The sequence below is a fragment of the Pholcus phalangioides genome, unplaced genomic scaffold (assembly GCF_987345545.1).
Source record: "Pholcus phalangioides strain wild (caught in Gottingen) unplaced genomic scaffold, Ppha-v1.0 ptg000004l_1, whole genome shotgun sequence".
Lineage (NCBI taxonomy): Eukaryota > Metazoa > Arthropoda > Arachnida > Araneae > Pholcidae > Pholcus > Pholcus phalangioides.
In genome coordinates, this window is record NW_028301597.1 from 12,752,178 (window position 1) to 12,778,185 (window position 26,008).

Sequence of the window (26,008 nt, forward strand, 5' to 3'; positions counted from 1 at the left end):
ATCCACTGGTGTACTGATAGGCACGATTGTGCAAATCATTAAAGGTTCAGTTCAGTTCTATACTTTGCCTAGGCATTCTATAGAATGACTGGTCATTAAATAGAATGCCTAAACACAATCCAGGCAAAGTATGAAATATCTTCTTCCAACACAAAACATCCACTGAGAAAATTTTCATTATGTAAGCCTCGGGATGTCAAATGCGCCGAACAAAATAAGAGATTCTTGTTGAATTATAAATTTTAATAGATTTCTGATTAAAATGACACGGTTTTTTTTCTCTCTATAAAAATTTCCTTTTCGCTTTCGTGAGAAAGGATCTCTTGAGGGGCGGTATAAAATATTACAATTTCTTCAAATTAAAATTTCACAGAATTTTCGCCATTTTTTTTTCCGGAAACGTTTCCCTTTGGCTCTCGTGAAAAGGGTTCTGTTTAGGGGCGGTGTAGTGATTGACAATGATAAAATCTATTCAATTTATTTAATTAACAAAAAAAAATCACAAAAATCACTACATACACATGGAACGGACATACAACGGTGCAACAACATGTGACACCTCAGCCAAAAACACAGAGCGTCATCTCCAGACGGCTTTGACTTCTCTACCAACCACAAGGAAAAATATATGTAATATCCGGACGGCTTTGACCGATTCCCCACAGCGGTATAAAATATTACAATTTCATCGAATCAAAATTTCACACAGAATTTTCACCATTTTTTCCCAGAAACGTTTCATTTTTGGCTCTCGTGAAAAGGGGCGGTATAAAATATTACAATTTCGCAAATTAAAATTTCACAGAATTTTCGTATTTTTTTTTTCCGGAAACATGCATTAGCCAGCGACGACTTCCATTCTTAGTGGTGTATAATCGCACCATTCGATCCACGATGGCGACTCCATATTTAATTTCGTTATAGTAGGCAACTGTTTCTGGGGTCTTTTTCACGTTTTCGTTGAAAGTTACATCAGTATGAAGTAAACTCAGAACTAGAACATTTTTAATCTTTTTTCTCTGATAAGATGTCAGCGTTATATCAGTTCCAGTTTTGAATACTATCGACGAGTATAGATCCTGTGTTCCTGTTTTTGCAGTTGGAGGTACCTCACGGCGGTCTTTTCGAAGGGTCTCAGTGATGTAAAATAATTATCTGTTATGTTTCGACGTTCTCCTAGATAAGGTTCGACTAATCGAATTACATGTTCATAGACAAGTTATTTGCTGGTCTGGTGTTATCTGCTCCAGTGTAATCCAAACGGATTATCTATCCATTTAAAATATATGTGGAATCAACGCAGCCAAGAAGCCAGAATTTTATCCCAAATCTATCTGGCTTAGTTGGGACATACTGTGTAAATGGGCATCTTGCTTTTGAGGATAGAAGTTGTTCGTCCACAGTTAGATTGGGCCCTGTTTTGTAGCAAGTCGCACTGTATTCTATGAATGAAATCCATAGTGAACATGCAAGAGAAAATTGGTCAGATCGAATCGCATGAATTTAAAAATTTCTTAGAAACGATCTTTTGTCATGGGGAAAAAATAGGGGACCCCAAATCGTCAACCACAATGAATTCAGTAGGAAGTTTTTTGCACCTCTTGCATACATAATGAATATCGTTGCATCCAGTTCAAGCAAAGAAACTGACCAACAAGTTTCATTTAGACAACGATGGTCTTCAGCTTCTGTATATTTCTGTATATGTCGAATCATTTATCGCAGAAAATAAGGTGTCACGAACTCGGAACACTTTCATTTCTGTTTTTTAGACGCATAAAATGTGGGACCTTGATTTTCTCTCAATATACTTTGCGATCCTCGACATCCTAAAGTGAGGACGGTTCTATGATTTTCCATATGCTCCCATCTGCTGCAGTTTCTTAGATCGTTTCTGTGGCTTCAACGAGTTATAACGAGTCGCACCACAGTCATTTTCTGCACACGAGGGCTAATTAGGCTGGGACCTACAATTTGTTGCCGATTCCGAACGGCAAGCTTGTTTTTATACTCATCGAGAGGTGGTTGATGTGCTAACTTCTCGATGGGGGACTTCCTTCGGTAGCAATTTTTTCTGCGGTCATGTCGCCGTGACAAAGACGAACCGGGTATCGAACTCGCTACACCTCTAAACATCCTTTGGTACTTTAGGCGAGTATCTTATCGACCTGGTCTACCTACCCGAGAAATAACTTTATTTTGATTTAAATCTTCGTCATCAGAACCGCTACTTTCTTCCCCACAGTTCGACATAGGAAAGATCTATGCTCTTCTGCACTTTCATCATCACTGCTTCCAGAGTTTCTCTCATCTAATCTTTGCATCTCCTGGAGTATTTCTTCTTCAGTAAATATACGTTTCCTCGTCATTCTAAACTGTTTGAAAAGATCACATACACTCAAATTTTCTACGTCCCAGAATAAATAATTTGAAGGATAATATGGCAAGAATACTTGACAAAAACCAAAAATGACACACCTGCTGACGACACTTGCAGATAAGAATGAGGGGGAAAGAAAGGTTGCACGCAAGGTCAAATGCAAAAAAAAGACACTCAAAAGGATTATAACCTACTTAGAAATCAATTGTGACGATGATAGTAGTATTTACCGGATGTGCTAGAATATAAGGAAGGGTCACTATGATTCCCCCTTCTGTGTGTCTAGGTATATCCGCTCGTAGCTTCGTTGTTAAAAAAGATAACGAAAGAAGCTTTGGTATACAATAAGAACATGATAATTCAGGAAAAGTCCAGAAATTCCAGGTGGTTCAGTTTATTCTTAGCAGAGATATGTAAGCTTAAACAGTGTGCAGGGTCATAAACACCCCTCTTTCTAGTGTTAATATTTCATCATTGGTAAATGGAACTTGTAGATGCGGATTATGCGATATCATTTTGTCTTGAAGTAACCGAGATTTTTATCTATTGATTTATGAATAAGAAATATAATGTATAAAGCGCGCGTTAACTCATCTATTCGAGGGAAAGTGACCGTGGTATGTCGGGCACGGAAAAAAAATTGGTATACGTAGGTTTGCCATATTTTATCGGTGGAAATACGGGAGATAGAGATCCTAAATAAAGAATTGCTTATTGCTAGGCCGGCCATATTTGCTCGAGAAAAATACGTGAAATTGGAATTCGAAATACGGGAAAATGCGGGACAATGTCATTATCGCTAAATGATGCCAAAAGTAAACGAAGTCGTTAACTCGTGCTAAAATCACAGAAAAGTCGCCAATCGCGGGAAATAAAGCGCCACTTCAAATTGCAGTGAATTAAAATAAAACATGACAAATGTGTGAGACGAATATTCTTGTTTGTAGTCTCTTAATGAGGTTTTTTGAATCACGTGATATTTCCTTCTTTCTTGAGGGACATACAAGGTAATCAATATAGCGACTTCCTGAGCATTTTTTTTTTCTTCTTTTTGATGAGTGCTAGATATTTCAAAAATTTTCTTGAAGCTCAAGTTATCGATTTGCCTGCTTTTGCTTCAAAAAATGCTTGATTAAAGGCTGCGGAATTTCTTCAGTGTAATTTATGGGCCCATCATTAATTTCAAAACATCCTAAACTATATGTATTGATGATATTGGATATTATAAAATACGGAGACTTTAATTCTCATTTTTGTGCTTGAGAAGATATAAATAAAAAGTTAGATATTCATGCAATAACATTGATTTTAACTCAAAAGTAGGTCCGGCTAATTATTTTATATTTAATTTTCTGTGCTTCATATTTCTAAGCGAACTCAATATTTCGAAAACTGAGAATTCAGTTCAATTTTTAAAATTATTGATGAGGCGAAACCCCCTACTAAATTTCCACATTTCTACGGTAAATTCGGCAATTTTAACATTGATTTCTATGGGGGAACATGCTGTGCTTATCCCTCCAAGTGATACTGATGATAATTATGACGTGTATTCCAAAAGCCTCATTATCGTGATGTAATTTCTAAGTTGGGAAGATAATTTTGACTGTCCCGACTTTTTTGCAAGAATGCTGCGGTTTGTCGCGAATGTTCTACATTGTAGAATCTACAAAGCCTACTTAGATGTGCTTATAGTTTTATACTTTATTAAAATCAACTATTGAAATTATTTTTCAACGCATAAATTATCACTACAATTACAACTATGAATAAGAATATTCACCTCACATATGTCATGGTTTTTTTTACTTTCTTGATAAAGTGATCCTCAAATATGTTCAAGAGATCCTTTATGATCTATCTAGGGAATTTTTTAATGTTAATAAACATCCATGCCCGAATTGGGGTTCGAACCAACATTTCCACAGTAAAACGCTAGCTCCCAAACTACTCCACTGCAAGACGGCAAATACTAAACGTTGATTTAATTGTTTGCCCCTTCAAACGTTTTATTTCGTTGTGTTAAATGTTTTACTTCGTGGAATCCATTTTTATCCACTGCAATTCAGAGTAATGCTTCGTTTCCTGCCATTGGCATTTTCTATTGATTTCTGAAAAAGTTGGCAACTTTGCTTACATTTGGCGTCGTTTATGGCTATGATTGGGAATGTCCCGTATTTTACCGTATTGAAATCCTGAGTTATGGTATTTTTCTCGAAGAAATTTGGTCAGTCTAAATGTGCAATAAAACTTTTTGCACTGTGACACGGTTTTTACAATCTACCAAAATTACGTGAATTCTTTGGATAGCAATGAAATCATTTTCCTCAACTTTGGGGGCTTACGTCAGTGGTGAAATAATTGACGTTATGTGTGTCATCAGGCACGTAGCCAGAAATTTCATTCGATGGGGGAACCACTTTCATTTCATGGGGAGGGACCGAAGTGATACAAAATTGGTTCCGAAACTTTTTACATCGCGGGGCACTTTTCAGAATTGTTATCATTGAGCACTAATTTCGACAACATTTACCCGGTGATGCCATGTATAAAATACAGTAATTGTGATGAATCTGGTGATTATGCACAATAATTTCATCCGTTTTGATCGGTGATTATGCATAATAACTGATATAAATCCGGCGATTATGCGTAATTACCGATTTATGCCGTTTTGTTTACAGTAACATATAAAAGGTATTCCACGAAAAGCGTCCGAAAGCGATAAAATGTTGTGGTCCGTCAAAGGTTGAGAACCACTGATCTAGTCTTCTAGTGTACCAGCGGGTTTACGAAGTGTGGAATTCTGTTTCCACCGAAATCTCATCAAACCCTTTAAAAGGTGTGGTGTTGTATCAGTAACTGTAGATGACATCCTCTTTGAAAGTGATGACAGCGATAAAAGCACAGTTGATGATGAAAATGATGACTTGGACGGCTTTTTATATAAAAGGAACCAAACGCCATTAAATCAAAACTGATAAAAAAAAGTCATTTAAAGTTTCTTCGATTCAGTTCTCTTTTCAGTATGGTAGTTGGTTCAAGTGCACACAGACGGCATCACTTGCCGCTGTGGTGGTTGAGTGGTCATAGTGATGGACTCGCGTCGCGAGGTTCCGGGTTTGAACCTCACCGTTGCCACAGTGGTGGTCGGCTGAAGTTGGTTTTCTGTTTTTCCCAAAATCAAGGTGCGAATGCGAGCCGATCTCTCCCCTTTAAAAAGTCTCGCCTCAGAGAGCAACAAACCTACAAACAGTACAAATGTAATTCAATCATAACACATCACTCACTTCACTTCTGAAATATAGATGGCGGCACTGAAAAATCAAACACAACACTACATACGCACTCAAGACTGCTAGGTACACACACAGAGTTACACTTCCAGCACAATTCACTAGGTAGTAAATCGCCCATGAATGGTGATAGACCTGAGTTGCGCTCGGTTTGAAAGAAAAGGCGGCATCACTGCGAACCTATAATGTCACTTGGTCCTATTTAGATAAAAAAAAAAAGTCCCACCTCTTTCGATAGTTCAGATGTCAGTATATCTCCAAAATGTTAAAAATGCTGCTTGGTTCCTTTTAAATAAAAAACCATCCACTTAGCTTTCAATGTAGCGCTTCGAGAATCATAAGAAAAAATGGATTAAAAAGTTTGAATCATTTTTCATTGTAACTTCCATTGCACAAAAATATACGTATTTTTTCCCTCTAAAATGTGCTGATTTTTGGATGTCTGCTTATACACGGGTTTTCGATTTATTGTGATTTTGGTGATCTTGAGATGAGGAGGGTCGGCTTATAAACAAGTATTTATGGTACTTATTAGATAACAATAAAAGGCAACATCCTGTGTTTTTGTGGGGGAAAATGGTTTTCTGGAATATCAAAAACAAAGTGTCATTACTGGATGTGACAAGTTATGTATAATTTATAATTCTTATTTGTTACTGATATACAGAGACACCTTGTCGAACAGGAGATTTGTTTTTGCAATGTTTCAACCTCTGAATGCGGACAGATTTGGCTTACCAAACATTTTAGTTGACATGGAAGCACATGCTCTCCTAACAAAGCAGTGTTGTTGAGCTGAATTTTTTGCACGATCTTCATAGGAGTTACTGTCTTTAGAGCTTCCTTATTTTTTGTCTGTGCCTCAGAATAACTTCCGATTCTCTATATCTTTAGATTCTCTATATCTTCACCGGAAAGCCTTTCAGCCATTTTGAGAAAAAAAAAAATCAAAGCGTAGTAAACAAATACACTAAAAAACTATGAAGAGCCTGGACTTGAATGTCTTCATTGCACATGTTCTTTTGGTTTCACCTCAAACTGAGTAGTCTGAACATTCAAAAAATATCATATTTTTCATCTGTGTGTGAGAGACAGAAATGAGCTGACTATATCCTATGAGAAGACATTTGCGTCCCCGACTGGGTTGTGAACATGGTGTAAAATAAAAAGATATTCAGTTTCTCCTCTTCTTGTAAATTCCCCTTCACCCAATTGTCAATCTGTTCATTCCAATCTTTGGCCACTTTTTTGTTTATTTACAGTGCTGCCTCAATGTTTCGATAAAACTTCAAATTTTGAGCCATATCTAGAATAAATTGAACGATTTTCCATCGAATACCATAGGAAATCGTTTTTCGGATAATGAAGATTTTAGTCATTGAATGTGATTCTGGAATAAATTATCTTTGTTAGTTGTGATATCACCGTATGTATTTGTAATCCTTAACGCAATGAAAACATGACATGCTAAATTGTTGATTTTTGTTACAAAATTATGATAAAAAAATTCAAAAAAAGGAGCAAAATTTTGTTTTTCATTCAAGTTGCTTAAATAAAAAAAATTGTTTAGAAAACATTTACACAAACAAGAAATGTTTTTCATAGCGAATAAAAAATTATGCTTGTTCTGAGTCTGTGCCTCTTATTTGGTTCACATGTAATTTATTTTAATAGTTGATACCATACTACATGATAAAGTCTTTCAACAACATTCCTGGTATGGCTGGATTCTGCGTATCTGGTGTCTTTTGTGCTGCGTTAACTTCCATATCATCAGCTGTCAATTCTCTGGCTGCAGTGACTGCTGAAGACTTTGTTAAGCCTTTTTGCCATTGTAACAGGTGGTTCAATGACTCCAAAGCAGCCAGAATTTCCAAGTTTTTTGGTAAGTGATAACATAATTTATTTTTTGCTCAGTTAAAAGTAATGTGAAACTTCACGTCTGTGCATTAAATCAGTGGCTTCTGTGGGCATCGGGAAGAAAGGCCTTTCTTTTTCAGAAGAAAGGTTTTCCAGTCTCTGGCCTTTCCAAGAGTCATATTCGTTAACCAGCCGTCCACGGAAGCAGTTGGCGTAAAAAGTTTTACTATGGTATACATAAAAGAAAATATTGACACCATCTTTGTGCAAGAACATGAAATTATTTGTCTCCCGCCCTCCCCCCTGTTTTTACTGCTTTTCAATTGTAATTAGTTTTGTATTCATTATTTATTTTGTAAACACGCACACAGTACATTAATTATTAATTTATTATATTAATTTTTATAAACTTTTACTTATTAGTTTATTTCTTTTCCCGGCTGTATTATATATATATATTCACGATTTTTAGAATTTTTAAAAAATAAATTTCAAAAAAGTTACTTTTGTTAACATTTTTCGAAATTTTTGGAAAATAGTTCTTCAAGTCTTCACTAGACGGCAGCATCAATTCTATTTATTTTCCGTGAGAGAAAATATCCATGCAATAACATTAATTTCAGCTTTTTATTTATATCTTCTCAAGCACGAAAATGAAAATTAATGTCTCCGTATTCTCTTATATTATCCACTTGCATCAATCCATGTATAGTTTAGGGTGTTTTGAAATTAATTATGGGCCCATAAATTACATTGAAGAAATTCCGCAGCTTTAATCAAGCAGTTTTTGAAGCAAAAACAGGCAGATCGATTTATTTCTGTTTTTTTTAAATTTAGATTTGTTCCTTTCCTGAGTCACATGTGGCATTCCTTTCATGAGAGTAATTAAAGATAATTCCAGCATTAATGAAAAACTTTCAGCATTGACGGAATTGATACTTTCAAAATTAATGAATGTGATAATTCCAGAATTGATGAATGTGATAATTCCAGAATTGATGAATGTGATAATTCCAGAATTGATGAATGTGATAATTCCAGAATTGATGAATGTGATAATTCCAGAATTGATGAATGTGATAATTCCAGAATTAATACAAATACAAATACAACGCCACAACAGGTAAATTGCCCAACGAGGTGGCTGACTTAAGAACATCATGGATCCCCGAGCCATTTTTTGGAGGCCCTACCTACTACTGCTACACCACAAATGCACCCCCCCCCCCGCAGAACCCCCCAACGAATCAGTACATGCGGGAGTGTACGTGTAGTGCAACCTGACGTAAAGTTTGTTTCTGTGTAATGTTTGTTATGTGTAGTGCTGCCATCTGCCACCAGTTTTTCTAACAATGAGTGAAGTGTTATGATTGAATGATTTATCGTTGTAGGACTGCTGCTCTCTGTGGCGAGACTTTTTAACGGGGAGATCGGCTCGCATTTGCGCCTTGAAGTTGGGAACCACAGAAAACCAACTTCAGCCGACCACCACTGAGGGGTTCGAACCCGGATCCTCGCATCGCGAGTCCGTCACTATAATGATGTGAATATCGGAATGAATGTGATAATTCCAGAATTAATGAATGTGATAATTCCAGAATTAATGAATGTGATAATTCCAGAATTAATGAATGTGATAATTCCAGAATTAATGAATGTGATAATTCCAGAATTAATGAAAGAGATATTTCCGGAATTAATGAAAGAGATAGTTCCGGAATTAATGAAAGAAAAATTCTAGTTTTAATAAAACTGATAATTTCATTTCCAAATAAATGAAAGCGATAATTTCAGCATTAATGAAAGTAATAATTCCAAAATTAAAGGGATAATTCCAAAATTAATGAAAGTAATAATTCCAAAATTAAAAAAAGGGATAATTCCAGAATTAATGAAAGCAATAATTCCAGCATTAATGAAAGCAATAATTCCTGCATTAATGAAAGATAATTTCAGATTGATGAGAGAAAAAATTCCAAAATTAATGAAAGATAATTCGAAAATTAATGAAAGATAATTCGAAAATTAATGAAAGAGGTAATTCCAGAATTAATGAGATATAATATCAGAATCAATGAAAGAAATAATTTCAGCATTAATGAAAGAAACAAATTCAGAATTGATGAAAGAAAATTCCGGAATTAATGAAAGAAAATTCCGGAATTAATGAAAGAAATTTTTCAGCATTAATATCATAGACAAAGTGATGATGGAAATCGGGGGTTTTGTGGGTCACATCATTAGTAAAATGTCTTTTCAGCGTATCCATTGGATCTGTACTCTGCTCCCTCCTAATCTAACTTTTATGCACCCGTATCTTTGACTCGAGCGAACAGGATGGGAATGTTCAAAAGTTCATTATTTTTCATCCCTTATATACACTTAGGCGGATTGGTGGCATACTTTCTCAAAATTTAACTTATGGCAATGTGCTAAGAGCTACGAAAATTTTTCACACACACATAAGAGACCTATTATTAGTGAGTTTTTCCATCACGACTAAACATGGTTTTTTTCCCACGGAAAATAAATAGAATTGATGCCGCCATCTAACAGTATAGCCGGGAAAAGAAATAAACTAATAAGTAAAAGTTTATAAAAATTAATTAATTGTCATTGGGATGGGAAGGGGGAAGAAGATAGCAGTGCACCAGGCATGGCTCCCACATGGGAGGGGGGGGGGAATGTCAGGGCTCTAGCCCTGGAGCCCGGGACGATTATCATCATTTTTTTTGCTTTTGTGATGTTGGATTTTATATCACAAAAAAAATTACACGTTACCAATATGTTATATGTTCTCTTGCTTAAGTTACTCTCTGAAAATAATCACAGCACTAATATATTATATCATGTTAGTTCCCAAAGAGACACTATTTCACCAAAACAATATTATTTACGAGAACTATGACCATTATGCTCCTTATATGATTATCTTTAAACACCTAGGCCAGTGATTCGAATAGGGCATACAGAGAGTGGTTACCTTGACCACAAAAAAACCCTTATCTACGGGGAGTGCTAGAGTTCCATCTTAATTAAGATTTACCACATGAAAACAAGTAAAAAGAACCAAATTACTACAAGTCACACATACACATTTATAATAGTTAAGATAATTAAATTTTAATTACTTTTATTCCTCAACGAGATATTTTAACAATACAGCAGCATCATTTAAAATACTTCAAAACTGACATTGAGCAAATTCAAAACAGTCTCTCATTGCAGAAAAAAAATTCTTTTCCAACATCAACATTTAACAAACCTTTACTTCAATACTTCAAACAGCGAAACAAACATATCAAAATCAACCCGAAATTTTGCATTGTCATAGAGATCATTAGAATTAAGACACCTTAAAGAACTTTATACTTAACCGAAAATTTCAACGGGGGGGGGGGGGGGTTTGATCTAGCCTCAATGAATCAGGATATTAACAAAAAATTACAAATTCCCAGATCACCGCCACGAACTCAAAAGAAATGGTAAATGAGAGAGAAAACCAAGGGAATAACTTCACATACTTACAAATTCCGATTTCTGCCACCCAGGGGTCAGTGTTCCATATCCTCTAAAGGTAACTGCCACAGTTCTTGGATCTCGAGTCAAGTTCGAGGGACGTCGGGAAACAGGCGGCCTATCCCAGATAGGACAAAACTCTCCAGATCCTTCTCAGCTGGCATAGAACGCTCTCAGGCTCTGCTCTGGACATGGTGACAGGCTTCAGGATCGCCTCGGCAACAAAATGGGAAAACTACTGCGGTAGCGAACAGCAACATCTCGTGAGAATGATTTCACATTACTAACATTGAATGGACCGTTTTTTTTTTTTTTCGACGAGAGAAAAATGGAAAACTGAACCAACCCACCGACGTTTCGAGGGTATAAGTAAATTGAAAAGTGGGCGTGGCTTCGAAATGCACACACTTTGATTCGTGGCGTAAATTTTTACGACATCACTTTTGACCAATTAAGGTGAAAGGGCAAGTCTAAAGGGGGACTCCCCCTCGCCCCTGTGATACGGTGATCAAAGACGATCACAAACTAAATATATTTCAAAATATTTTAAAAAAATTTTTAACATTCAATTAATTTTAGCAAATATTAATTTTGAATGATTTTAAAAACATTTCAAATTATAGTGGCAAAAAATTCCTTTTTTTGCTATATTAATACATGTGTGTTACTTGAAAATGCTTTTGGTAGTTGATAAATCTAAATTTTTCTCAGAGATTTCTTGTGCCTCCAATCAATCTCAGTGTATCCCCCCCCCCCTTCCAAAGGTTGATCCTACCTACGCTCAGATACGAAAAATTAAAATGCGACGCGTACTACGTATTTTATGATTCCATTGTATAGCATTTTCGTTTTAAAAAATTAAATTGAATTGGGGTAAGACAATTATTTTTAGGTATTTTTTATATTTTATGAAACAGAATGAAAATGGATAATTTTTTTGTTTATACATGTATATGTTGAATTAATTACGTACCAAATAAAGAGTCTTTGGTTACTTACATTACGAATGCGAGTGGATGTAATTCCTAAATAAATGCGAAACTTGACATTGTTTTTGCTTGACTTAAGCTTCAATGTTAGGTAAAATTTGTGTTGTTGTTATTCGTGAAGTATCCTCCAAATGCCGATCAGTGAGACGTGTTCTAGTTTTTGATTTTGTATTCTTAATTCAACTAAACAACTGTTCACATATGTAAGTGCTGCCAAATATAGAAGACATGAACAATGCATGTTTGCGTATTCCTGGATATTTTTCTTCGGACACATACTTAGAATAAAAGTTAATGAATGAAGGAATTTCAAAAAAACTTGCAAATCTGCAAATTCTAATTGTAGCTCTGGTGGAACACTTTCGATATCGAGCGAGAATGGTGAGGAAAACATTTTCATAGAAATTTCGCTCTCGCGGAAGTCGGAAAATCTGCTTCTGAATTCCATTCTCAGATTTGAAATGCACTGTACATAATCGTCCGGTTTCCAAGTTGTAGATCTATTTACCAACTCCAACAATTTTGGAAAATGTATGCAGTTTTTGTTTTGCAATTGACGTTCCCAAAGGACTAATTTAGTTTCGAATGCTTTTACATTGTCATAAAGATTATGGACAAGTAGATCTTTTCCCAATAAGCGGTAGTTTAGATCATTCAGATGACCAGTGATATCGACAAGAAATGCGAAATCTCTCACCCACTTTTTATCTTGAAACTCCCTAATAAGTTTTCCTTTGGATTTCATGAATTCATCAACTTCCTCCTTCAAGGAAAGCAGGCGCTGAAGCATCTTTCCCCGGCTCAACCAGCGTACTTCTGTATAATAAATAACCAGCGTACTTCTGTATAATAAATAACGTCGCCATGCTCAGCTTCCAAATCCTCTAAGAATTTTTGAAACTGTCTATGGTTAAGTCCTTTGGATCGAATGAAGTTAACTGCTTTCACTACAACAGGCATTACATGCTCCAAGTTGGAGAAAAACTTTTTGCACAAGTTTTCCTGGTGAATGATGCAGTGGAAAGCCATCATCTTCGTATTCCCACATTTTTCGGCATCTGATTTTATCAATGTGATTACCCCTGTCTTCTGACCAGTCATAGAGGGAGCACCATCTGTAGTTATGGCAGATATGTTGCTTAAGTCTAACTCGCATTTGGCCAATGCTTCTGCCAAACTTGAATATAACTCGAAACTTCGTGTGGTATCCTTAAGTGCAACGATACTAGCTAACTCCTCAACAATTTTGAAGTTTTTGTCAATACCACGAATAAAAATAGCTGCTTGTGCAGTATCTGTTGCAACCGTCAATTCAACCATAGCTACTGAATAAAAAAAAAAATCCTCGCATTTGGATTTCAAGGGTCTTGAATACATCTGCTGACAGATCCTCCACGCGTCTTGCTACTGTCACACCAAACAAACTGACGTTCGAAACAGCTTGAGCCTGTGATGAGCAAAGCACATCAACTGCAGACTGAAGACATTCTTTCACGAATTCTCCATCAACGAAGGGCTTCCCACATTTCGCAATTTTTTTTGATATTATATAACTAATGCGAACACAATTTTCAGACTGTTCATTTCTTCCAAAGAATAATGATTGATGACAGTTCAGCTTCGATTTCAGTTCATTGACTTTTTCACTTCGAAAATGTCCCTCCAATTCAGAATACTTTGCACTATGCTTGGTATCGTAATGTCTCTTAATATTATATTCTTTCATCGTGGCTACGCTCTCATTGCAAATTAGACAAACTGCTTTAGCCTTGTGTTCGATGAAAAAATAAAGGGATGACCACTTTTCTTGAAAAAATCACACTTTTTCTTCAACTATCCTTTTTTTGCTGTGACGGTTCGCCATCATGCACTCATTTAAAGACTAAAGGCTTCTGATCAAAGGCTTCAAAGACCAAAAACAGAAGTAAACTAACTCTACCAATATTGTACAAATCCCCTTCTTCCAACCAATCAAGATGCATACATCCATCTGCTCCTTTCGGAACCATGCACCCGAGAAATACTATACCATGGAAATTCTGTTCATTTCTGCTTTCTCCCACTCAAGGAGGATGGGATGTACTCGAAGTTATTTATAGTGAAAAGTGTACGGTGGCCTTAGCACCGTACACTTTTACTACTTCACTACTTTTACACTTAAGAAGCTAAATACTGTACACTGATCAGCCTGTCCTTGTTATAAGTCTATATGAAGCTGGGTGACTTTTTTTTGTCAATCTCTTCGTTGTACCCTATTTTTTAACGTTATTTCGTCAGTCGATTGAAATGTTTCGGCGGGCCACCAAAATAGTGACCGCGGGCCACGGGTTGAAGACCCCTAAACTAAATGTTATACAAAAAGGAAAATGCTTAATTACACGCACACATAATTTAAAAATACAAATCAAATTTTACCATTAGTTGGGAAATTATTTCCGCGTTCCAATGATCCACATAATTAATGATACAGGAAGAATTTCGTCATATGACAAAGAAAATTAAAAAAATTAATTAACACATGATTTTAAATTCAAGATGACACATAGAATACACTTTCTTCAATTATCTAAATATTTTCCAATCAGAATTATTATCCAAATTCAACGTTGACAAATATCAACGGCACGTGTGTAAGTTTCCTTTAAAAAAAATGAAATTATTAATGAATTCCTTAATTAATGACTCCACAAAATAGTTCAGCATGTATGTCTCATCCTCCAGAAAAATTCTGATGACATGGCAAAAAGTTTCAAACATGAAAAGCGGTAATTTTGTGTGTTTCCATCCGCAAAAATAAACAAAAAAAAATATTCTCTCCGCGTCACCTTCGAGATCGGAAACGAAAGTTCGAAAAATGGCCATCTCTTGCCTTACTATCCTAGAACAAATTTAAATTTTTACAAACTCTTAATTTCTCCAACGAAGATGCCTCAAAATCGGCTCACACTTGACACCAAGGAGCAAAAATTCCAGAGGATTAATTTAGAACAAATCGGTCAAAGTCTACGATATCGAGATCGTATCGAAAATCAAAATTTTGAAAACACATAATGTGTGTACAAAAAATAGGTGTGTAACCTACTCGTTTTCCCAACTGAAAAAGGACAACAAACTAATTTTCTTACAACACAAAACACATATCTACTCTTTGACACAAAAATGTCACACATAAATATGATATGAATAACTCTCGATTACAAAAACTCTGTCATATGTCAAAAGAGGGGAAAAAGTGTGCTATGACTTTTCCATCTTGACATATTACCGACGGATCCGAAAAAAGAAAAATTTTCACGCAGGGAAAATTTTTGAAGACAGAACATCCACAAAGAAATACAGGTGTCAGGTAAAGAGCTGATATGTCACTGTTTATGACAAAAAGAAAAATGAATGAAAGAGTGACTGAATGAGTTGTCTGGCAATACCAAGTGTGGTTTTAGAAGAAAAGAACAAGTGCAATACCATTCCATAACTAAATTCTGAGACGAGGAAAAAGAATATTGTCCACGCAGATGAATAAAATCAAAGTGTGTCACCTGAGCAAGTCCATCAAAGTACCTCATGTTGATTCTCCTTCACAAAAAATGCAAAATATCAACGATGTCTTCCTGGCTAGGACTCTGCACACGAACTATGAAAACGAAACTAACGTAGAAAGAAATTACAACTATGAAAAACCAAACCATTACTGCTTAAAGAACAAACACTGAAATTATCAACACTCACACCACTAAGTTTTATGACAGAAACAAAAATTTGAACACTTTATAACAACAAACCAACTTTTAGTTGAGAATCTTTTGATTGTCCAAATCATCTACATTATTACATCCATGGTTAACTGATTTGCTATCAGAATTTTTTCCTCGCTTTTGTTTTCCTCCCTTTTTTTTTCCCTGGAATACTCAAGTAACAACACATGATTAGTATTCAAAAGGTGACATTTTTTTGCACATTTGGACATTTGTTATGCATAAGAAAAATATATATTCTTTAGAACATGTTACATAAATGAAAAATACATCCAAGCATGTGAGATTTCCCGTCTCTCTCTCATTCTGGCGGTCTGGTAAACAATGCAACTTGTTACAGAGACATATGAAATAGTGAATGAGAAAAAAAAAATTTCAATGCGGTCTCGAGAGGGGGGGGTGCTGTGACATGGCAAACATGTAGAAATCGATTATGGGTTGAAAACCAGGATTCCGATGGGTTGCAATAGCCCGACCTCTGGCTCCCAATCCTCGCTCCACAGTCAAAGACCCTACCTCAGCGGATTAATGCCGGACAAAAACGAACAAGCCGAATTTGCCCAAACAAACTGGCCCGAACCGGATCGCCAGGGGTTTACCTCGGGTGGTTTCCGGTAATCACAACCCTAGGGTCTAAAGAAACTTGCGAAGTTAAAAGTGAGAAAACAGGGTATAAGGGATTCCTGTTCACCAGCCTACGTCATAAGACAAATCTTTCAACATGGCAACAAACATTTTCATGAGACATACTGAATACTTGAGACATGTATCATCTTACAATATTTCTTTGTCTAGACACCAATTCTCATGATATACACATGCTCAATGAACGTCTGATTTTGCCGAAAGTTTGCACTGGAGAGTGAGAAATTGGGCTAGTTTGACCAAGTGTCTGTTTTGCCAGTGGACAAGAGAAAATCCTTTCTCTTTTTCGTGTATCCCTATGTAGGATTCGAATTTGCACAGACTGTGTGTGTGTGTGGTTACAGCCTAATTTTTGAAAAAAAAAAACATTTGGCAGCTCAATCACCTTTCCCAAAGAGACACAGCAGTTACATATCATCAATGTATGAAAGAAAAGAAAACTTGAGTATGATAAGGAGTTCCTTTTTCTAGTGGCTATAAAACCAACATGTAGAAACCCTGTGAGGTCACACAAGTGAGTAACCCCCCCCCCCCCACGAAAAATACATAGAATTGATGCTGCCATCTAGCGAAGACTTAAAGAACTATTTTCCAAAATTTTGCAAAATGTTAACAAAAGTAACTTTTTGAAATTTATTTTTTAAAAAACCTAAAAACTGTGTGTGAATATCAACAATATAGCCGAGAAAAGAAGTAAACTAATAAGTAAAAGTTTATATAAATTAATAAGGGGCCATTCAAGTATCACATAAGCAGATTTTCAGCCATTTTTCACCCCCTCATCAGCAAAATTTCGTCAGGAGCTTAGAATATTTCATATCTTCAAAAAGGGGTGGTTGGTGACATAAGAAACCTTCAAACCACCCCTCCCCCCTGTCATCAAAACTCAGCAAAACCGAAATCCCCCCCCCCCCCGATGCTGACGTAATACTTGAACGATCCCTAATTAATGTACTGCATGCGTGTTTACAAAATAAATAATGAATAGAAAACTAATTACAATTGAAAAGCAGTAAAAACAGGCGGGATGGTGGGAGACAAATAATTTCATGTTCTTGCAAAGATGATGTCAATATTTTCTTTTATATATACCATAGTAACACTTTTTATGCCAACTGCTTCCGTGGACGGCTGGCTAACGAATATGATTCTTGTCGGGGAAACCAGCGTTCAAATCCAAACACGTTTGTACGAGAGTTTTTCCACGGGCAATAAATATAACTAATCGGTAGTGGTATCTGCCATCTAGTGGCGACTTAAAAACTAATTAATGACAAGATAGCATTCAAAATGGCTGCCTTCTGACCTAACACCACGTGATTGAAAGGCGACCATCTTGAATGTTAGCAGCCCACGTGACAACACCACCTGCGACAACAGCTCCCTCCAAAGGCGGGGAAGAGAACTCGCCCTCCTGGAACCAGACGAAGAAAAGGGGAGGGGGTGTGGCTGCGACATCCTTGGATACGCTATACTATTGACCATACTATTTACATTAAACAATTTTTTTTTTCATAGGTGTTTTTTTCTAAGTGTGGTGCTTACGCCAGTGCTGCAGATAGGCCAATAAATTCTGTGCTTTCAAATATCACTTAAATTTTTAATCATTACACATCTCATTATTTATTTAATTGTTTTTTTAAGAAAAGCAGTCAAAACAATGTTATTTACAACTTTTCCAGGGCTTAGTGACACCACTCTTTTTTGTTCATGTTGGCAGATACGCTGATATAATTTTTGAAAATTTTGTCGTCTTCAAACTCTGATTTACTAATCAAAAGTATGAAATTTTACATGTCAATGCTACGTGTTTAGTCGCCACGTCTACCTGGTGTTTAGAAATTTGTCAAAGTGTGCTGAAACCAAATTTTAATCAAAAAATGTCGAATGAATTAACCACCTTTGGTGAGTATCAAAATTTGCTTTGTGGAAATTGAAAAGAATGTGAGGAAATGAGTTATATATATATATATATGGAAATGAGTTTTATATATATATATATATATATATATTCGTTTTTCAGACAGCTGAATATTGGAGGATTTAGGGTCACTGTAATAGATGCCTGCAACAAGTGAGATGCAAGCCCCTATTGAGTAACCTTTCTCCTATCTACAATACCGTTTCTATAGCTAGGAGAGAAGGCTGCTTACGTATTCACCAACACAGTTTAAACTGCAATCGCAGATAAAAGGATTAAAGATCGAAACGGATTGGTTAAATTGAGGATTTTAACCAATCCGTGTCGATCGCTAATCGTTTAACCAGCGATTGTAGGCGAAACTGTGTTGGTGAATACGGCCATTAGTCTGTTTATGTAAAACCTTATTAATGGAATATCACTGGTTCTGATCTCACGGGTAGAAATCATTGTTACCAAGTTATTAGAAGTCATTCGAATCAAATTTGTTTTGTGATGAAATTGTTATTTATTTAGATTTTTATGCATGATTTTTTATAATTCATAATGCAGTCTCTAAAATGGATTTCAGCTCTCTTTTACAGCATTCTATGCATTGGTATGACTTACGTTGTTGGTAAAATCGAAGGCATCATACAAGCTGCTTTTGTGGTATTCACTGCCATTGGAGGTCCTACATTAGCAATAATTACTCTTGGGATGCTTACTTCTTCAGCCAATCAAAAGGTAAGCAAAATAAAAAAATGTAGGGGGAGAGTTAACTTTGAATCTTTTGATAAGGTTTTTTTTAGGTATCAATAAATTATTGTAAGAATAGGCACTGGATACTGGAAGATTTAGGCCACTTGAATATCCACTCCCAATAAACTCTGTGAGAGGAGGCAGAATCCCACCCCCAAATATAAAAATGTGATGCACCGCTTCCTTCCGCTGTATATTGAGGGGAGATGTGTCCTCAAGACAGTACAGTGCCTAAAAAAAGGCTGATGAGGAATGTGGCCTCTTTTTTTGAGGAGCAAAGAAAAGAAACCCCTTGATTTGTTCGGACTGGGGGAGGGAGGAGATTATCAGAGGGCCGTGAGCGAAATATCGCGTTATTCAGTCAACGCCATCCACTGTATTGTGTACAAAAGCTTGCAGCAAAGCTTTTGCTGTATCATGGCCCGCCCACGAGAGTTGGGTTGGCAGAGCTTCAGGCCTGGACCATTCTTGTCATTTTTTGTTTTTTTTTCACACTATTAATTCACTGTAGAGGGAGGTCCACTGAAGAGTGCAGCCTATGGGCCCCTGTTCCAGGATTTCCAGGATGTGGGGTGGGAGTCATGCGCTTTATCGGCACAAAAAGGCAATTTCACTGTGGAATGCGACATCTGTTTGACATTCTTCATTCCATCCAGACATTATGGCCTACGAATAGAAACAGCAGGGAACGCGCGGTAGCCGTGAGGTCACACACAACATGCAGTGTCCTGATATGTACATCAGTTGCCATGATTATCACAATGTCTTTTCTTCTTTCCTAGGAGAACGACTGCCATTCGAGAGCGGGGCCCCTTGTACATTGTTCTTTTCTCTTCGTTTCCGGTTTTTTTTGTTTTTTTCTTTGGTTACTTATACTTGTGTATTATTAAAAAAAAACTGTAATGAGAAGAATAGAAGGTACTTTGAGACATCCATCGATACGAGTACAAATTGATAGGACTGATATTAAAGAGTCTCGTCTGTTTTCCTATGGGACATAGCCTATCTGAAAGAAAAAAAAATCGAAACCACCCCACGTGCCTCCCTGACCCCTATCAGCCCCCCATGTAATGTAGAAAAACCGGTTAAAGGGTGAATTTGCACTTCACCCCTGTGTTCAACGCTTGTGGCACCGGACCAGCAGCACCTAGAAATAGAAGGCCTCTGCACGGGTTGCCAAGTTCATCTGTATCATCATTAAGACTACATAGCAAGTTTGTTTAATTTTGAACTGTAGCATACTATTTCGTTTCTTCTTATTTGGCGTAGAATCTTCCTGGTTGGCTCACAAATACTGCATGATATATGGGGGCGTAGAGAAATAGTCAGTTCTTCGCCCGATCATCTCTTTTCCGTACAACAATGATACTGACACAAGCAGGAAATTTTTTCCCTGAATATTCTGAGGGAAAATGGACTACTTGCTGATGTCATGAGCAGCGTGCGGAGGCCTTCTATCTCTAGGTGGTGCTAACCGGACCCGCCTGATCATTCCTCCGCTTGTGACCCTGGCTGTAGCTTTTCTTGCTGCTTTCTGAATGTTTTGTTTACCTGGAATCTGTGTTGTAAAAATTTTGTCAAATGTTTTTTGTGCTTATTATTGCACCTTTCATTTTCCCGGCTTGATACCAAACCCTACGGCAGTGATTAACCTTGTTTATCTTGGTGCGGGTTAACCGGGTAGGAAATTTTAGGTTCGTGTTAACTTCTTCCCATCAAGCTTATATTACTGGAGGGAGTATGACGTCAGCGGTCTCCGCCTTGGCAGGGCTGAGAATAGTGTCCGAAACATCATTCATCGGAAGATCACGCGACTCAGTGAAAACACACACAATCCCCCGTTATTTTCTAATGCCATAAGTAGGAGTTTAAACCAATAAACGAAAGGAAATAATTTCAGCATCTATGAGATAATTCCAAAATCATTGAAAGAGATAATTTCAGTATTAATGAAAGGCAATTCCAGAATTAATGAAAGATAATTCCAGAAATTGAATTTTCTGGATGTTAATGCCGAAACTGATATTTGGAAAGAAAAGTTATTTGCCTCCACCGGGAATCGAACCCGGGTCCCCTTGCATACCCGGTGGAGGCAAATCACTTCTTTCCAAATATCAGCTTCGGCATTAACATCCAGAAAATTCAATTTCTCAGTATATTTCAGGCCGAAAAAATACCATCTCTTCATAATTCCAGAATGAAGGAAAGAAATAATTCCAAAATTAATGAATAAGCGATAATTCCAGATTTAAGGAAAGAGATAATTCCAAAATTAATGAAAGAAAAATTCTAGAATTGATGAGAGAGAGAATTCCAAAATCAATGGAAAAGATAATTCCAAAATCAATGGAAAAGATAATTCCAAAATCAATGGAAAAGATAATTCCAAAATCAATGAAAATCAAAATCAATTCCAAAATTAATAAAAATTCAAAATCAATGACAGAGGTAATTTCAGCATTAATAAAAGAGGTAATTTCAGCATTAATAAAAGAGGTAATTTCAGCATTAATAAAAGATAATTTCAGCATTAATAAAAGATAATTTCAGCATTAATAAAAGATAATTTCAAAATCAATGAAAGAGGTAATTTCAGCATTAATAAAAGATAATTTCAGCATTAATAAAAGATAATTCCAGATTGAAGGAAAGAGAATTCCAAAATTAATGAATAAGCGATAATTCCAGATTTAAGGAAAGAGATAATTCCAAAATCAATGAAAGAGGTCATTCCAAAATCAATGAAAGAGGTCATTTCAGCATTAATGAAAGAGAATTCCAAAATCAATGAAAGAGGTCATTTCAGCATTAATGAAAGAGAATTCCAAAATCAATGAAAGAGGTCATTTCAGCATTAATGAAAGAGAATTCCAAAATCAATGAAAGAGGTCATTTCAGCATTAATAAAAGAGAATTCCAAAATTAATGAAAGAGAGAATTCCAGAATTAATAAATTTTGCATGTATACAAAATGGGACCCAACTTGAATGATAGGCTACTTTAAAAGCTCGTCAGAGCAGTGCATATGTCCGAAATGGTCAAAAAACTGTCGGGCAACAATGGTTTTTGGGCCTCAACAATCACTTTTGGAACGTTTACTTTGGTTACCGTGGTTCCCTAGCAATATGTTTCAGACTTTCATATGCCTTTACAATGGTTTGTCAGTTCTTTAATGCTACCAGTATATGTATAATAGTTTACGCCTTTATAATGGTTTGCAACTTTTTCAATTCTCCCAGTAATGAGGCTTTTTGAATAGATGTCATAATCATCATCAGCATCACTTTGAGGGTCAGGCAAAGGATGATTCCCCCATAGAAATCAGTGTTAAAATTGCCGATTTATTTTCCGTTGCATCAATAATTTTAAAAATTGTATTGAATTCTCGAGTTTTGAAATATTATGTTCGCTTAGTGATACGAAGCCTAGAAAATTAAACATGAAGTAATTATCCGGACCTACTTTTGAGTTGAATATCCATGGAATAACATTGATTTCAACTTTTTATTTACATCTTCTCAAGCATGAAAATTAATGTCTCAGTATTGTCTTTTAATATTCAACTCCATAAATTCACATACAGTTTAGGATATTTTAAAATTAATTATGGGCCCGTAAAGTACATCGAAGAAATTCCACAGCTTTAATTAAGCATTTTTTTGAAGCAGAAACAGGCAGATGGATAACTTGAAGTTCGGGGGAGGGGATCGAAATACAATAGCTTTCCCTAAAAAAAGATTCATTTCTACATTTCTGTAAATCTAGATTTGTTTATTTCATGATTCGCGCAGGAAGTCGCCATATTGGTTAACTTAGACACGGTTTGTATGTCCCTCAAAGAAAGAGGGAGATATCATGTGATCCAAAAATCCTCATTCAAGAAAACCCGGGCAGCACCGGGTATTATAGCTAGTGAGATATAATTTCAGAATCAATGAAAGAAATAATTTCAGCATTAATAAAAGAAATAATTTCAGCATTAATAAAAGAAATAATTTCAGCATTAATAAAAGAAATAATAATTAGTAAAGAAAATAATTCCAGAATTAATGAAAGAAAATTCCAGAATTAATGAAGGAAATTTTTCAGCATTAGCGAAAGAAGTTATTCCAGTATTAATGAAATAAATAATTTAATATTTCTTTAATCTTTAAATGTGTGAGTTCTATATTTTTTTTTAATCTTTAAAACAGAATATTTAGAGACTGAACTGTACATTTCAGTGGGGAAATTGCTAGGCAGGAACTGTGTTTTCATCGAGTCGCATGATATCTTTGAATTCGATATTGCTGCCGTTGTGGCGGCTGGATGCTCCTTCCAGTAAGGGGCCGTTCAAGTATTACGTAAGCAAATTTTTAGCCATTTTTGACCCCCCCCCCCCCCCCTTGTCAGCAAAATTTCGTCTTCAGCTCTGCCCCTCTGAATCCTAACTCATATTTTTATAAAGGGTGGTTGATGATGTAAGCATTATCCAAATCCCCCTCCCCCCCCCCTTGTCATCAAAAGTCAGCAAATCGGAACCCCCCCCCCCCCATCGATGATGACGTAATACTTGGATGGCCCCTAATATAAACTCAATATTATGCTCCCTATGCGTGTTGTTTTGGTGGGGTTTTTTTTTTGGTTTTTTTTGGCGACATGATTTTGTTAAGGTGGTTTTTAATGAAACAAACATTTCCATTCCATAGGACTGGATTTTTATTCATTATTCTCCTTCCCCCCCCCCCCCCCATATACACACATAAGAATTCAGCATTTGAAGATTTACAGGCAATGCCGGGAAAAAACTTCTTGTGTGTTGGTATTGTGTATGCTATAAGTTAGGTAAATGTATTGCTTTTTAACAACTGAAAGACGAGGCACAAGGTTTTGTCATCATTGAGGCCAAGTATAATTTCCAGGCCTTGGTGGCCTTTTCCCTGTGTTGGTTGGAACACTTACTAAATTCTGAAAATTTCGTGTCATCAGACTAATTTGGTCATCACACACGGGAAATTTTCGTCATCATAGCGACCTGGCACCCGGGTCGGTCCAGCCCTGTAGCTACGTAACTGTGTAAATAATTGTAATTTTTCAACCTGGGTAATATGAATGTAAAATACTGGATAGTTATTTTAAACAGGTAAAATACCTAAGTTTTTTGCCATTTTGTTGTTCGAAATTATTTTTTTCACTCCCGGTGGTTTAACCATGTTTTTGGTTATCCATGTTCATTTTTCCCACCATTAGCCCAGGTAATTGAGGTTCCACTATATTGTGCAAGATGAAGAAACTGTATTGTTTTCCTTCGATGAAGTATTACAAGAGACGGCACATTGCTATGGGTTTTGAATGCTTAGTGTATAGTACAGGGGGTTCTCAAAATATGCGCCGTGGTGCACCTCTAATCTTTGTCAGGGACTCAGTGGGCTGGTGAGCCTGAAAAAGTTTTTTCAAAGAGATTCTTTGTTAAACAGCTCTAGGGAGCCGACGGAGCTCGTAGATAAGCATTGAATAGGGGAAAGGGGTTCCGTGGGTGGAGAAATTTTGAGAACCCCTGGAATAGTGAAGTACCTGCATTGGAAAAAACTGTTTTAAGCTATTCATATCAGTCATTTGGTGCAAGAGCTTGCATCAGCATCGTGTTATGATTGACAATTTCACTATGTTTGACTGACGCTAGTCAAAAACACATAGACAGCATGCGTATTCGGAACCCTCAAAAACTTGGTGGATGAGGTTGGATTGCCCGATAGAATTGTGGCATCTCACTAATCAAAGCCTCGTAGATCTACTTCTAGGAGGCTTTGCGCCAACACGTGCGATATAAAGAAAGCCACACCTACAGAGGGACAGTCAAAGCATAGGGGTTGTTGATTGATATGTACGTGCTCGAAGCGCCATCAAGTGAGCATCAGGGTTATCACACAATATTATCACACATGTTCGTTTCTTGCCCTGTCTATTATATGTTGTGAAATAAAGTCTGTCCGTTCATGTTGTAACATATTGCCCTTATGGGCTCACATGTTCCATTAAAAACTAACACTAAAGGTGGATACACACTACTATGACGTGACGTGTAACCATGTGACGTCAGATGGAGCAGGATCATATCAGACATTATATGGTGTGCACACTGGTGTGATGCATTAAGACTGAAACCGTGTCCGGAAAATTCACCGCTAGCAGTTCACCGCTGGAAAATTCACCACTAGGAAAATTCACAGACAACAGTTCGATGCGAGTCAGTTAGCGTGGGAGTGAGCGATTGAGTTACTGAGTCAGTAAGAGAGGAGTGAGTGAGTGACTTACGGAGTATGTGAGTAAGTGACCTAGTAATTGAATGAGTGAGTGACCTACTGAGTATGTGAGTAAGTGACCTACTGAGTATGTGAGTAAGTGACCTAGTAATTGAATGAGTGAGTGAGTGACCTACTGAGTATGTGAGTGAGTGACCTGGTGAGTATGTGAGTGAGTGACCTAGTGAGTATGTGAGTGAGTGACCCAGTGAATATATGAGTGAGTGAGGGAGTGAGTGATTAATTGATTGAGCGAGTGAGTAAGTGAGTGAGTGAATTAGTTAGTTTTAACCTAGTAGTGTCACAAATGATTAAAAAATCTGATTGTTCTGTTATATTGTATATATTACAATATCGATCTAATGGCATATTTATAACTTCAGTGGTTTCGGCTCGGTGTGATTCCAACATATGACCCCCTGCATTGTTGAACCCCCCCCCCCCCACCTCTAGGAGTCGAATATGGAAAAACCTTTCTTAGTCAGTTCACGTCGTGAAACAAAACTATTCACAAAATTTGATATCAGCGGTTTTGGCTCGGCAATGATGAATCAGTCAGGACATGTTATTTTGTATACAGTATATAGAAAATTCAGTATATGAAAGTTCATCACCCATGGGGAT

At 36.5% G+C, this 26,008-nt stretch overlaps 2 protein-coding genes across 3 annotated transcripts in view; one reads left to right on the forward strand and one right to left on the reverse strand.

Moving 5' to 3' along the window:
- The window catches only part of LOC149086554 (putative sodium-dependent multivitamin transporter), a 268,467-nt gene that overhangs the window by 172,333 nt on the left and 70,126 nt on the right, over positions 1-26,008 (forward strand). For both annotated transcript variants that reach the window (XM_089256024.1, XM_089256025.1), the window contains exons 8-9: positions 7,351-7,561; positions 18,934-19,088. In XM_089256024.1, the coding sequence (XP_089112150.1) occupies positions 7,351-7,561; positions 18,934-19,088 (366 nt within the window). The remainder of the gene's footprint in view (positions 1-7,350; positions 7,562-18,933; positions 19,089-26,008) is intronic.
- Positions 1-26,008, reverse strand: part of LOC149086555 (uncharacterized) — a 37,536-nt gene that overhangs the window by 512 nt on the left and 11,016 nt on the right. The gene's annotated exons all lie outside the window — the stretch shown is intronic.